Source organism: Zosterops lateralis (genome assembly GCF_965231275.1).
Source record: "Zosterops lateralis genome assembly, chromosome: 1".
Lineage (NCBI taxonomy): Eukaryota > Metazoa > Chordata > Aves > Passeriformes > Zosteropidae > Zosterops > Zosterops lateralis.
This window is the reverse complement of record NC_139762.1, coordinates 110,693,995-110,708,582: the sequence shown is the minus strand read 5'-3', so window position 1 is coordinate 110,708,582 and position 14,588 is coordinate 110,693,995. Positions and strand designations below refer to the sequence as shown.

The 14,588-nt window shown below is 47.9% G+C and overlaps 2 protein-coding genes across 3 annotated transcripts in view; both read left to right on the top strand.

Annotated features, from left to right (window-relative positions):
- The window catches only part of PRKDC (protein kinase, DNA-activated, catalytic subunit), an 80,956-nt gene extending 76,838 nt beyond the window's left edge, over positions 1-4,118 (top strand). Inside the window, exons 80-84 of one of the 2 annotated variants that reach the window (XM_083871145.1) lie at positions 806-877; positions 957-1,158; positions 1,763-1,951; positions 2,547-2,686; positions 3,709-4,118. In XM_083871145.1, coding sequence (XP_083727271.1) covers positions 806-877; positions 957-1,158; positions 1,763-1,951; positions 2,547-2,686; positions 3,709-3,913 — 808 coding nt within the window. In that variant the 3' untranslated portion in view covers positions 3,914-4,118. The remainder of the gene's footprint in view (positions 1-805; positions 878-956; positions 1,159-1,762; positions 1,952-2,546; positions 2,687-3,708) is intronic. The other variant, XM_083871146.1, reaches the window with a different exon arrangement.
- Positions 4,119-12,425: 8,307 nt separating this feature from the next.
- On the top strand, positions 12,426-13,935 carry CEBPD (CCAAT enhancer binding protein delta). The gene has a single exon (XM_083879437.1). The coding sequence runs from the start codon at positions 12,447-12,449 to the stop codon at positions 13,446-13,448; it is 1,002 nt and encodes a 333-aa protein (XP_083735563.1). The 5' UTR covers positions 12,426-12,446; the 3' UTR covers positions 13,449-13,935.
- Positions 13,936-14,588: the final 653 nt, after the last annotated feature.

Here is a 14,588-nt window from a genome sequence, read left to right as displayed (position 1 = left end):
ATTTAAGAATATTTGATGGTTTAGGTTCCAACTTGAGCATCTTCTCAGAGGAATTTCCACATCTACCTAGATTTAGCACTGTAGGTGGTAAAGTGAAGTGCCCAGAGCATTTCTTATAAGTTCATAACCTGCTTAAGTGTCTTGCTTTTTAAAGGAAAACTTTAACTGAATTAATACTTGTATTCAGATCCAGAATGTGCTTTTGAAGTAATTCCCAGTCACTCCCTCTCATCCTGAGTCTGCTGTATCAAAGGGCTGTCCTCTGTTTCTCAGCTCAGCTCCTTTCAGAGGGAAGTAGACAAGAAGGAAAGCACCCGGCACATTTCAGCTCTCACAAGCATTCAGAGCTGAATATGGGCCTAGGACAAAGCCTCCTTCCCAAAATCTACATGACATGAGTGCCCTCAGCACCAGTTCTTTAGTTCTGTTTCATCCTCTCTGCTGCACTACTTTCTTGTGTCAATATAGCCTCAGCCTGCTGCTGAGAGATGTAACTAGGGCCCTAATTCCTCTGCTTGGAAAAGACTGTCCAGCCAGAAAGAACATAATTGTATTACTTTATTAAAATTTAACCCATCAACCTAATTTGGAGGAAAATACACGTACTCTGGTATTTAGAAATGTCAGTCTTGGAAATAACTGTTGAGAGAAAGAGGGAGGATGGGGCACTTCTAATATCAGATAAAATTTACTGTTTACTGGAATAAGCACCACATTCTGCTGCAGTCATGAGCATATCTTGACTTTCAACATCCAGCAGGCTGTTAGTTCAGCAGCCACCTTTATTCCTTTTTCTACTTTGCAGAAATGCCAGCCGTACAGAAGCAGTAACATCCTTCAAAAGCAGGGAGAGCAGCGTTCCAGAAGACCTTCTGCGGTAAGTGCTGCTGATGGCTGCACATTGTGAAACAAACGTTAGTGTTTCTCTGCATTCAACAAACTTTTGTTTTGTTAAGGCGAGCCTTTGTGAAAATGAGCACATCTCCCGAGGCCTTCCTGGCCCTGCGCTCCCATTTTGCCAACTCACACGCACTGATGTGCATCAGCCACTGGATACTTGGGATTGGAGACAGGCATCTGTCCAACTTCATGATTAACAAGGAGACAGGTGGCATGGTGGGAATAGACTTTGGATATGCTTTTGGTGCAGCCACACAGGTATTTGTTTTCAACTAATTTGTTACAGCTTTTGTATTTCTAATGTGCGATTACATGTGTGCTCCCAGTGCTAAATTTGATGCTCTTCATTTGCCACTGTTCTGGTGCAAAATAATCTTTACAAGTTATTTCTAGTCAATTGAATAAAACATCTGAGTCCAGATATTCTCAGACAGGCAGTGAGCTGTAGAACTCCACAGAGTCAATATGGTGGTGTTTTACATAGTTCAACCATGCATTCAACCACTATCATTTCACTCATGACTAGAGCTTTGATGTCACAACTTGATTCAGTTCTACTTTTGCACATTATTTTCAGTGAAGTGACAAAGAGGGTTTCAAGACTTAAAAAGAATAAAATATTCCCATCTAATCCTTCAGTTCCAAGACTTCTTGCTTTGTGGTTTCAACCACTATCATTGAATACTCATGACTAGAGCTTTGATGTCACAACTTGGTTCAGTTCTACTTTTGCACGTTATTTTCAGTGAAGTGACAAAAGAGAGTTTCAAGGCTAAAAAAGAAGAAAATATTCCCATCTAATCCTTCAGTTCCAAATCTTCTTACTTCTTGTTTTCTTTTGACTGTCCTTCCCCTTGGCTAGTTTTTGAGTGTGCCAGAGTTGATGCCCTTTCGCCTGACTCGCCAGTTTGTTAATCTGATGATGCCAGTAAAAGAATGGGGACTCATTTACAGTGTGATGGTGCATGCTCTGAGGGCTTATCGTTCAGATCCAGACCTCCTCATCAGCACCATGGATGTGTTTGTAAAAGAGCCTTCTTTGGACTGGAAGGTGGGATTTTGTCCTTTTCGATTTTTTTCATGTGAAAACTCTTAAAGTGTAATAAGAATAAAACTGATGAAAAAGGAAGTATTCCTTGAGGCTCACTCTCAGTACTCCTTTTATCTTTCTTTGTTTTATTAAGTTCTCAGAGAAACTGAACTTAAAAGTATTTAAAATTACAGAATTCTATATAAATGCACAAAAAATAGTAGCATATGTCTGTGTTATCAGTGTCCTGTTCTTTATCTTTCATGATAACCCTAAAGATATGGATAACTCTTGATCACATAGTGATCATATCCCTATGCCACTTGCGGCACCAACATAAATATTTTCAACTTTTTGCATTCAGCCTCTTAAATTTGCATAACAGCACTGTATATATCAAACCAATAGTTACAGAGAAAAAAATCTGAAACTAGTTGCACTTCAGTAACTTCAGTTGTGAATTAAATTCATAGGCAAGTTAGATATTATCTCACTGCTTTGTCCTCCACTGCATCTGCAGTTAAGATCCTGGCTTGACTTGCTATGATCTGTGGCTTAAAAGCCTTTTTCAAGTGTGTGATTTATGATAAATAAGGCAAATATGTTTTCTCCTTAGAACTTTGAACAAAGACAGCTGAAAAAAGGAGGCACATGGATTAAGGAAATAAACACATCTGAAGTAAACTGGTACCCTTTGCAAAAGGTCAGCTTTGTCAGAAGAAAGCTTACAGGTGCCAATCCAGCAATAATCACTTGGTAAGATGCTCTCCTTTTGCTTTAAACTGCTCCACTAAGAGTTTTGGAAGGTTCCTGTGTAAGATTTTGCTCCCTTTGGATAGAATGGCAGCTAGGAAAGGAGAAGAGACAGACAGGGCAAAATTTCAGCAAACCTTCTGTCAGAATAATTTTGGTCCACATACAAGCTCTGTGAATCACCCTGCCAGCCAAAACACCAGATATCTCCCTGTGAGTTTTCCTGCTCCAGCTCAGGCCTTCTGAGCAGTTTTACTGCTCCTGGCAACACATGCCTCCCCTCCCTGTCAGGCTGCTTAATCTCATACTCCTCAGTCCTACTGTTCTTTATGTTTGTTTCCACTGCTTTTAGGGTAGGGATGATATTTAAATTAATTTATGCTTCTGATGGAGGATTTCTTGAAATGTACCAGCTGTAGGGGAGGCATGGAGGAAAGCTGCTTAAGAGAAACATCAAATTCAAATCTGGTGGCATTCTCAGGTTATTTATGTCAGTCTAGTCAAGTCTGGCTCAAGCCAGAATGTCTTTTAAGTTCAGTTAAAAGTACAATTAATCCCTTCCATCCTCTCTTAAAAAGTCATTTTGGATTAATCAGGGGAAAGATGGAAAAGCAAAGAAAGCAAGCCTGTTTTAAAACCATACAAATATTGAAAAGTGCAGGACTTGGGAGGAGTCCTTTTTGCGGTCAAGGCTGAACTGGAAAAGTCAGCAAAATACTTGTTATAGGCACAAATCAGGAGAGCAGGTAAAAAGATCAACAGCTTGGATGTGAACTGCTGCATCCTTCTTTCAGCTGGAGACCTTTGAGGAGATTGGCATATTCATGGTAAATACCCACTAGTAAAGGACCCCTGAAACCACCAGTCTTCACTGGCCAAGCCTTCTACAGCTCTTGAGCAACCTCCACATCTTGATCTCAATTCAAGCTTTATTTTTTCAAGTGCCGTTTTGTATTTAAAAACCCATCTCAGATTTTTTGCTTGTTTCTTTTAGTAAGAGCTTATTTTCATGTTCTCAATTTCAGCGATGAGCTGCGCCTGGGCCATGAGAAGTCTCCTGCTTATAATGATTTTGCAGCTGTGGCTCGTGGTAACTCTAATCATGATATCAGAGCCAAAGAGCCAGAGGATGGACTTTCAGAGGAGACCCAAGTGAGATGCCTCATCGATCAAGCGACAGACCCCAATATTCTTGGCAGAGTCTGGGAAGGATGGGAACCCTGGATGTGAGGAACTGCAGGTCTACAACCCTGTCTGCCAGGGGCCCTGTACCCTAAAACACAGCTGCAACCAGATCAGAATTTTAAGGCAAAAAAGGAAAAAGACTCTTAACTATTTTTATCACCAGTTAACTTGGCCAATAGAGAAAATAAACTTTTTGTATCAAAGCTGTATACAAACCGTGATTTTTCTTTCTTTTTAAAATAATTTTTCTTGTAAAAGAAAAAAAAAAAATTAAAGAAGTGTTTTTCTTGTTCTGTAACAAAGCAGCTTTATTGTCTGTGTGTTAAAATCAGTGTAGAAACAACTGGAGAGGCTACAGAGCTTAAAGATATATTTGAAAAACACTGAGATCCCTCAGTGGAAAGCACAGATTCATACCCCTCAAACTTGTGGGCATCAGGGTAGTGATGTAGTGAGTCTGTGCTTTTCTTTTGCAGAGACCTTGATGACAATCAACTGAAACCATTCTGCAGCCGCATATTATTTGTAGTTAAAACTTGAAGATTTTCATATCAGTAGTATCAGTGGACCACATGCTGAAATTAAACAGAAAATGGCCCTTAGCTCCAGATAACACCTGAAGTATCTGAACAGCTTTTTCATTACTGGATAACGAGATAGTAATGAAGAGACTGTTTTTAGCAATTTGGGGTTATACCCTGTTATCTTTGTCCTTTGGTAGTCTGCACTGCTCACACTGTTATTTCCAAATTATTGTTTGGCCCGAGTCAGAAGTAGTCACTGCTGACAGAACTGAGCACAGAAAGCTTCTTGCCATAACTGCAGCACAGCACAGGAACGTGTACTGCACTTTGGAATTTGCTTATGCCAAACTGTGGAGGTTGTGCCAGATGTGACTCTTTGTCTCCAGCAGCCAGTTCTCCAGTTCTCAGGTGTGCTGGGTTTGGCTGGGATTGAGTTCATTTTCTTCAGAGTAGCTGGAGTGGGGCTGGGGTTCGGATTTGTGCTGAAAACTGGTCATAACACAGGGATGTTTCATTATTGCTGAGTAGAGCTTGCACAGAGACAAGGCCTCTTCTGCCTCTCACATCGTGAGGAGTCCAGGGTGCACAGCCAGGATGGCTGACTCCAACTGACCCAAGGGCTATCACCTACCATAGGGTGTCATGCTGAGCATGTGGAGCTGGCAGAAGAAGGGGAAAAGAGGGAGATGTTCAGAGTAATGGTGTTTGTCTTCCCAAACTCACTGTCATTCCAGCTTTCCTGGGGAGGGCTGACCACCAGCCTGCCCATGGGAAGTGGTGAATGAATTCCTTGTTTTGCTTTGCTTGTGTGCACAGCATTTGCTTTAAGTTGTTACCCCTCTTGATCTCAGCCCCTGAGTTTTCTCACTTTGCAGTTCTCTCTGGGGGGATTGAGGAGCAGCTCTGTGGGGCTGAGCTCCCCACTGAGGTTAAAATGCAGCATGGGCAGTGAGGGAGAAGGAGAATTCTCTCTAACACTACTGTTGCTTATTACTCAGATTTACTGTAAGATATAGATTTCATTAAGGCTTTTAATAATTATCATAAAGGGTGTAATAAAAATTAGTCTTTGCCCTTTCACTGCCTACAGGATTTCTCTCCTGCCTCTGAGGCAGTTGGGGCAGTTCTGGTCTCACTGAGGGCCACGTCTGCTGCTGGCACCAGTCTCAAATGAATCTGTCAGCTGGAGAGTAGAGAAATCTGCCTTCTGGATGCAACTCCATGAAAAACTCAACGAGGAAGATTGCTGAGGCCTAAAGAATGGGGAGGGAGCTTTTCTGTTTCAAATACTTTCCAGCAACAATTACTATTTGTTACCTTTCTTCTTAATAAACATACTCAATGGTTTGTATCAATAGTGTTATGAATCAAGAAATTCCAAACATTTTTATCACTTTATTAATTAAATATATCGTTCGTATATATTTTTGTAGAGGAAACATTTAAAATAAAAAGAAACTTTCAGCTGTATACCTCATTTCAAAAGTTAATTTAGGGCACTTTAATCCCAAAAAGCTTCCACATTTACCCATTTATAGAGATGATAATTAGTGGACTGTAAGGTGAGGTTTTTTTAATAAAAGAGTTTGATACAGTCTGGTTTTATATACACTTGAGTAGGATGTCATGGTGTTTTGTTCTTTTGATCTCTGCTAACAATTAGCACTGTGATCTTATGACTAAAACTTGGTCAGGTGAGGTACTCTGGCTTCCATGCTGTCACTCTACAAATACAAGAAAGTTTAAAGCACAATAAAAAAAGCAACATGAAAAGGCAGGGGACATTTAGAAATTAGGTGGCTGGGTGTACGAGGTGTTTAATGGCACTTCTGGCACATACCTCAGATAGTTATTGGGTACTTTGACCTGCACTGCAGAGGACAAAGTTTAGGTTTATACTTTAACGAGCCTCTTCTCGTAGGACTTTTGATATCCTCAGCAACAGCAGATGTTTGTGCACAGCAGGCCTCCCTCACTGGCCTTTGGGAAGGGGAGTTAGAGCAGCCTGGCCCTTCCTGGGGGAGGGAGCTGATGGTCACTGCTCAGTGCTCTCTGCTCCCTGAGCTCCATGGTGAGCAGTCCTCAGGCTGGGGGTGAAAACCTGAGAAGACAAGAGTGATACGGGCTGAGACCATGTTCATGGCAATTTAAATAGTTAAAAGCTCCATTTTGGCCCTAGAATAAGTGCAATAGTGGGAAGCCTCAGCTACGTCAGCCCTTATTAGTCATGTGTTTGTCAAGCTCATGTGTCAGCTGAGGCACAAAACACGAGGCTGCTGGGTCTTCAACACAGAGACACATCTTGTGCAGAGCAAGTGGATTTCCCCTAACTTTCTTTAGGGAGCTTTCTCCCATGAGACTGAATGGCCCTGGAAATAACCTCCAACACGTGTCCTGCTGTCCCCAGGCCTGGCTTCTCTCAGTAAGATGCAGCAGCTAAATGGAAAGGCTCAAGGCAGCCTGTGAGGCAGCGAGGAAGGTACTGACACAATGCAAACCTCACATGGCTGGGCTCGGTGCTTTACAGGGCGGGTTTAATTGGCTCCCAAAAAAGAGTTAAGATGACGTGAAGATCAGAGTCAGAGACTGCATCAGGTCTCAGGATGCACAACAAAACTTGGGAACTATTCACAAGTACAGCAGAGTATTTCCTTCTCAGTTTAAATAACCAGATGGATGGGCACTATATCTGGAAATCCATTAGTTGTATCTAAAAAGTTATGTAAAACATTAGCATATATTCTCACTAGGTTTTTCTTAGAGTATAGAATGATGTAGTGTTTAAACTAATCCTTACCATCCCTGCCAATCTTATAATTTCCCCCTCTAGCTAAGAATAACAGTACTGCTGAATCCAGAGGAAAACTCTGGAACTGCCGCCTACTGTCTCCTTTCCCAGTTGATGGAGAGGTTCCTGCATGCTGCTTCTTGTGCTCAGGATTTTCCCCCTTAGTCCCCACCACTGCCCCCCAGTTTAAATGTTATCTTGAGGCCTCTGTGGCTGAGAGGTGATACAGCACCAGCACACATTTGGGCACAGGAAGGAGCATATGAGTTTTCCATTAAAAAATGAATTTGGCTCATATTCAGACATGGAATAAGGAATTTCCTAGGGCTCTTTTGGTCTCACACTTATGGGCTTGGCCAGCTGCTTCCAAAAGTTATCATCTATATATAGAGACACTTCTCCCCAAAATTCTTGTTTTTCAGAATCAAGGATAAGGATTTATTACCTCTGCTTTGAAACACTTCTCCCCAAGGCTGAGGGTCTGCTGAGTAATTTTATTAATACTGTGCCTCGTTTGGAAATTATATGGGCTTTAAAAATTTCCATTTTTAAGTTAAGCTGCCTGTAAAAATGGCACCTACACAGAAAGCTCTCGCCTGGCTGACACCCACAGCTCCAAATGTTGTCACTGGTCCTACAGCAAAACTACCAAAGAGCCACACCTTATGTCAAACGAAGATGTGCCCAGAATAGTGTGTTTAGAGGGGTATTTTCTTGTTGCAGAAAGGTTGGGAAGTTTTTTGGGCCACAGAAATTATCAAAATGCTAAAGCACCTCTCCAGTGAAGGAAGGTAGGCTGAGAGGTTGTTCAGCCTGGGAAGAGAAGGTTCTGGGGACACCCTATTGTGGCCTTTCAGTACCTAAGGGAAGCTTGTAGGAAAGATGGAGAGGGACTTTTTATCAAGGTCTGGAGTGACAGGACAAGGAGGAATGGTTTTAAACTGAAAGTGGTTAGGTTTATATTAGATATTAGGAGGAAATTTGTCACTGTGAAAGTGATGAAACACAGGAACAGAAAAGGCCTGGATGCTCCATCCCTGGAAATGCTCAAGGCCAGGTTGGATAGGGCTCTGAGCCAGCTGACCTAATGGAAGTTGTCCCGGCTCATGGCAGGAGGGTTGGGACTAGGTGATCTTTAAGATCCCTTCCAACAGAAACCATTCTGATAACATGAAGGAGTGGCCATAAGGAACTGGAAAAGTTTTGGTTACAGTTTCCACATTATTTACAGGGTGAGATTTTCTTCATCTTTTTGATGGGATAGAAGAGAGTAACATTGACTACTTGTCCATTACACTCAGAGTAAATTATACCACACAAGATTTTATTTGATTACACAGAAGATGCAGCTGTCAATTTGATCACATGAATGGAAATTCATGCAAAACCTGTATCAGGAAAAAGTTCCTGATTATCCACCAAAGAGTGTGAGAAAACAAGGAGCACAGGTTCTGAGGCATTTTGCTGCAGTATCACTTGGCCTTTTGAGAGCCTGGGAACCTGGATGATCTTATTCAGCAGCACAGCAGCCACAGGTGCAGCTGGACAAACCCAGCCTGGGATGACATCGCTGGGGCTTAAATGTCTGCAGTGAGACAAAACACAGAGCTTCAACTAAATGAGCTTAAAGGAAAATTCCTTTCAATTACCATCAAGTTCTTCAGCTCCTAAGAGCAGGGAGGCCACAGGCAGGATCAGTGCAATGATGTACAAGTACAGCATAAGTGACAAGCAAAATACTGTGACAGTGCTTCAGTACAAGGGAGAGGCACGAGCCCTGGCAGAGGGGCTGTCCAGCAGTCACTGTGCTGGCTGACAAGAGCCAACACCAACCTCAGGTAGGTCCAGTCCCTCCCTAGGAGTGTGCAGGCAGGCTTTTTGATTCTTCCCACACAACTTGTACCTCCTCATTGACATGTCCCATTCCCCATGTGCCATTCCTGGCTTCCAGCTGATGAATGAAAGGATACTTGCACTCCTGCTGCTTCTTGCAGGGTGGAGAAACCCAGCAAACCAGCCCTCTGTCCTTTTTCCCTTCCGTCAGCTTGGTCTTTACCCGTGAATCCCCCAGGACCTGATGTCCTGCTGGTGCTGTCTCAAGCCCATAATATACAGAGCAGAGAAGGGCTCCTTATGCTCCCTCAGAACCAGCACAGCCTCACCATGCTCCTGGTCCCACTGTCCCAAAAAGTCCTGCATGCCTGGCTGGGTTGCTGAAGGTGAACACGCTGAGGAAACATTACCTTGTTTCCTTACTTTCCCTGAGTGGTCTGTCCTCTATTTATGAGGAAAAACTAGTCAGAAATACAGTGTGATTTAACTGCCATCTCTGAAGGGCTCAGGATCCTGGTGTTTCTCTGAGATTCACAGCCAGCAGTCCAGAATAAGATAAAGTTTTGTCTTTTTTCTGCTTCTTAGAGAAAGGTTTCTTGTCCTTTCTTGCCAGGTTTAAATACTTTCCTTGATTTGGGGCATGAACTTCAAGCAAGTTTTAAAGAATTTGTTCTGAAATTCAGATTATCACCTGCTTCTTACTGTTGTTTAAAATCACTGGATCCCAGAGACAAGGAAGCTGTGACTCAGTGGGCCAAGTACTCAGCAGGACAGATGAGGGAAATAAAGGGCTTGTCTGTACTTCACTGCTCCTGAAATTACATATGCAGGTGGGAACAGATTCAGCTGCTGAGATGTCAGACAAATCCACCCCGGGAAACAGCAGAGCATGGATGTCATCCTGCCTTCAGCGCACTGCTTTGCTAAGAGCCAGGTATCACTTTCTCAAACGCTCCTGGATGCCTCATTGCAGGTGCTGCAGCACCCCAGGGCTTCACACCCTGCATGGCACATGGGAGAACCCCCTCAAACATTTTCCTGAAATCACAATCCCAGGCTCAGCAACAAACACAACCAACTCACCCTCCAGGGGGTGGCTCCTGCTGCTTGGGTTTGTGGGACAGGCATTGACAGGTTCAACCACGAGTTCTGAACACACCCCCAGGTCCTGAAAACCTTGCAGGCAATGCTGCCCCCTCCGTGGTGGTGGGGCTTAGATGTGACACAGATGGGTTATACTGAGGTTTACACAGCACTTCTGTGCCTTTTACTGAGGGATTTTGAGGATGTGATTGCCAGGAGGCAAATTGCCCAGCGGGGGTCGGGTGACCTGGCTGGGAATGGGGTGTCTTTTTTGGAGTAACACATGATGGGCATTAAATGGGCATGTTGAGGCTGGAGCAGTGGCATGCCAGTGCTGGCTGACCTTTGGGGTAAGGACTTCAGTGAGCTGGAAGTGTAACACTGTTCTGCATGCAAACAGTTAAAATGAGTGCTTCCCAAGACAAATCATAATTTTATGACTGCAGTGGGTGAGATCTAACCCCTTCCAGCAGAGCAAGGGGAGAGACAGCAAGTATCAGACTGCATCTCAATTCGGAACTACCTTGCCATGCCTCATGCACACATTCCTCTACACTTCCTACAGAGGAAAAGGGTCCAAGAGCACCACGTTCCCTGCTGGACATGGCCAGGGGCAGGTGGGGCAGAGTTGTGCAACATGAATAGACCCCAGAGAAGGTCTGGGGCATATAGGAGGCAAAAAACAATGTGTCAAACAACATATTATTTCTTTGACAATGTGGAAAAAACAAAAGCAACCATTTCTTGTGTCACTGTCAAGTTCAGTGGTTAATGCTGGTGTAGACAGAGGCTGTGTGATCAATCCTCTGATGAGAAAGGAAATCAAGTTTATTGAAACGTAATAGACATACATCTGGCAGCTCTAGAGTTAAAAGCAAAGCCTCTCCAACCGAAACCTCACCTGCCAGACTAAAACCCCACCTGGCAGGCACTTAGTGCACACTTCCCCTGATCCCACAAGCCTTCCCACGAGGAGTTCACATCCCAAGGGAGAGCATGTACCAGTCTTGTTCCCAGCTCCTTATGCTAAAATACACACACCCCTGTGATAAACAGCTGCGCTCCTGCAACAGCTGCGGTGGCGGCAGCTGGAGCCGTGCCCGGAGAGGGGCAGCGGGCCCGGCATGAGCGGCACGTCCCCGCGGTCCCCAAAGTGCCACCGCCGGGCCAGCGGCCCCTCGGGCACAGCTCCCTCCCTGCCAGCAGCGTCAGCTGCGCCCTGCGCTGGAAACTCGGCGCCTGGGATAGTCCTGCCTTAAATATAGAAGGCTCTTCTGGAAGAGAAATAAAGAAGTAAATCATTTTTAAAGTGAATTTAAGAGCGTTTTGTTGTGGGTCTCTAAACCCCCGAACCCGGGGGTTTAGAAATTCTTATGTAACCAGAAGACTTATCTTGTAGCTGCAAGTATTTTCAGTTTCCTGAGAGTTGCCAATTTGACAGTAATAGTTTGTGGGATGCAAGGGGGACAGGGGCCGACAACAACCATAATTATTTGATGTAAGGCTTTCAGAGGCAGAACTTCACGCAGGGCAGCGTGAGGCAGCCAAAGATGCCCCAGACACCCCTTTCCCACAGGAGTGTCCTGCCAGAAGAAACCCAAGGGATTTCCATCCTCTCGGGGGAGCTGCCCGCGCTCCAGGGAAGGGATCTGAGCCTCCGGGGGGCGCTCGGGTGATGCAGAGACACGCGTGGGGCGGCAGCACCTTCCCCGCGCCGCTCCATCCCGGGCGCCGCGGGGGAAGCGCCTGGGGGATGCGGCGCGGTGCCGTGGCGGGGTAAAATCAGCGTTCTAAAGCCAGCTGTTCCGCCGGGGCTCGTGGAGAAGGGAAAACGAACTCTCAGCCGGGGAGACGGGGTGGGGGCAGCGCTGCCCGGGCACGGGGCGGTGCGGGAGGGGGCAGGAGCCCGAAGGAGCCGCGCCGTGCCCGGGCCGCGCTCCGCCGGGAGGTGGCAGCTCTCGGCCCGGCCCGCACCCCACCCGCTCCCGCCCCCGGGTCCCCGGGGGTGCCGGGAACACTCGCTCCCCGTCACTGGGGCAGGAGGCGGGGCCCGCGCCGTATAAGAAGGGACCGAGCGGGCGTTTCACTGCCAGGTCCTGAGACGCCTTGTCCCATCCCCGCCTCCCAGCGCTGCTCACGGCGTGACCCCAGCCCGGATCGGCCCCTCGGGGAGGCGGCAGCGCCGGTGTCACAGAGCAGCGGCAGAGGCAGCAGTAACAGCGGCAGAGGCAGCCTGAGCACAGCAGTCACAGCCCGAGCAGCCCGAGCAGCGAGAGCGGCCCCGCTCGCACCTGCCGTGCCCGAGGAGGAGCCGCGTTCGGTGCCCGGAGCCGCCGCGCCCCGCTCGCCCATGAGCGCCGCCGCTCTCTACAGCCTGGACTCCCCGGCATGTTATAAGAGCTGGTGCCCGGAGCCCGCCAACTTCTACGACGCCAAGGTGGGCAGCGGCGGCGGGCCGGGCCCCGGCTGCAAGGGCGGCCCCCGCGGCGGGATGAGCGGCGAGGAGGCGGCGGGCGGCAGCGGGGCCAACCTGGCCGAGCTCAGCGCCGCCGCCCCGGCCATGTACGAGGACGAGAGCGCCATCGACTTCAGCTCCTACATCGACTCCATGTCCGCCGTGCCTAACCTGGAGCTCTGCAACGACGAGCTCTTCGCCGACCTCTTCAACAGCAACCACAAGCCCGAGCGGGGCGCGGAGTACGGCGAGTATTTGCCGCCGGGCGGCGGCCCCGCCAAGGACCTGGGCGCTGCCATGACCACCCTGCTGGGCTCCGAGCCCCGCACCGCCTCCTCCTCCTCCTCCTCCTCTTCCTCCTCCTCCTCCTTCTCCTCCCGCGGCGCTCTGAAGCAGGAGCCGGACTGGAGCGACAGCGACCTCTCCTCGTCGCTGCTGCCCTCGCAGATCGCCACCTGCGCGCAGACCATCATGAACCTGAGCGGGCAGCCCACGCCGCCCACCTCCCCCGAGCCGCCGGGCAGCAGCTCCCCGTCCAGCTGCAGCACCCGCTCCCCGGGCCCCGCCGCGCCCCCCGCCGCCCCCGGGCCGGCGCAGGGAGTCCCCCCGGGGGCGGGGGGCAAGGAGAGGAGCGGCAAGAAGTGCGTGGACAGGTTTAGCCCCGAGTACCGGCAGCGCCGGGAGCGCAACAACATCGCCGTGCGCAAGAGCCGCGACAAGGCCAAGAGGCGCAACCAGGAGATGCAGCAGAAGCTGCTGGAGCTTTCGGCCGAGAACGAGAAGCTGCACAAGAAGATCGAGCAGCTCACCCGGGACTTGACCAGCCTCCGGCACTTCTTCAAGCAGCTGCCCAGCGCCTCCTTCCTGCAGCCCGGCTCGGGCACCGACTGCCGGTAACCGGGGGGGACGGGACGGAGACTCGGACTCCGGGAGACGGTGGATAAATACCTCAGAGGGCCGTGCCCAGCCCCCCGGGCCGTGCCAGCCCCGGGCCGGGCCGGAGGCAGCGGCGGGAGCGGCGGGAGCTGCGGGCCCGCGGCCGCGCTCGGGATGCGGCGGCGACGTGGAGCGATGCCTGGCTCTGTCACCACGAAACTTGCGGAAAAGGGAAAAAAAAAAAAAAAAGCTATAAATATATTATTTTTTTTTTCTTCTCTCCCCCCTTAAATTATTTTTGTAATGGTAGTTTTTTTCGTCTTTTCTACATTTTAGTCATACCGACGCAGCTATGGTACATCTGTTAAAATGATTCAAAATCCCGTGTATTTTAGACAGTAGGATGGAAAAAAAAAAAGAGAAAAAAAAAAAAAAGACTGAGCATGCTCGACCTTTTATATCAATTTTTACAGCATTTCTAAGAATAAAGAAAAGCATTTTAAATCTACTCTGCTCTCGTTTGCTCTTGTGTCGTGACAGCGACGGGGAAAAACCCAAAAGCTGCTTGTGCTGCCCGGGAGGGGGATGGACACGGGCGGGAACACGGCCAGGGGGTCCCAGGGGCAGAGAGGGGAGGTGAGGGCAAGCCAGGGGCGCTGAGTTACTTCCCAAAGCATCCAGGGAGGGATGCAGGGCTGGGAACAACCCTGAGACCCCCGGCCGCGGTGGCTGCTCACTCTGCTCCCCTCGGAGCCCCAGTGCTGAGTCAGGGCTGCCCTGGCGCTGGCGGGACCCAGCACTGCACAGCAACACAGACTGCTCTGTGACCACGACTCCGCCAGAAATACCTTATTCTATAAGAAAAAAAAAATAAATTAAAAAGGCCTAGGAGTACAGGAACACCATTAAAACTACACCACTAGTTATAACTCCTGATAAAAAAAACTTCCAAGGGGTTTCCATATAATGCAAAGTTGCACCTACACTAACATGTCCCATAGCTGAGAGCAGCTGAAGTGAGTCCCAGAGGTGTTGATGATGCACACTCAGGCTCCAGCCACTGCAGGAGCTGGACACTTTCACTGATCCTGGCTAGTGAAAGTGAGAGTGGGCAACTGCTGCTCCTCACAGAGTCAGTGGTGACAGACTTTCACTGATCCC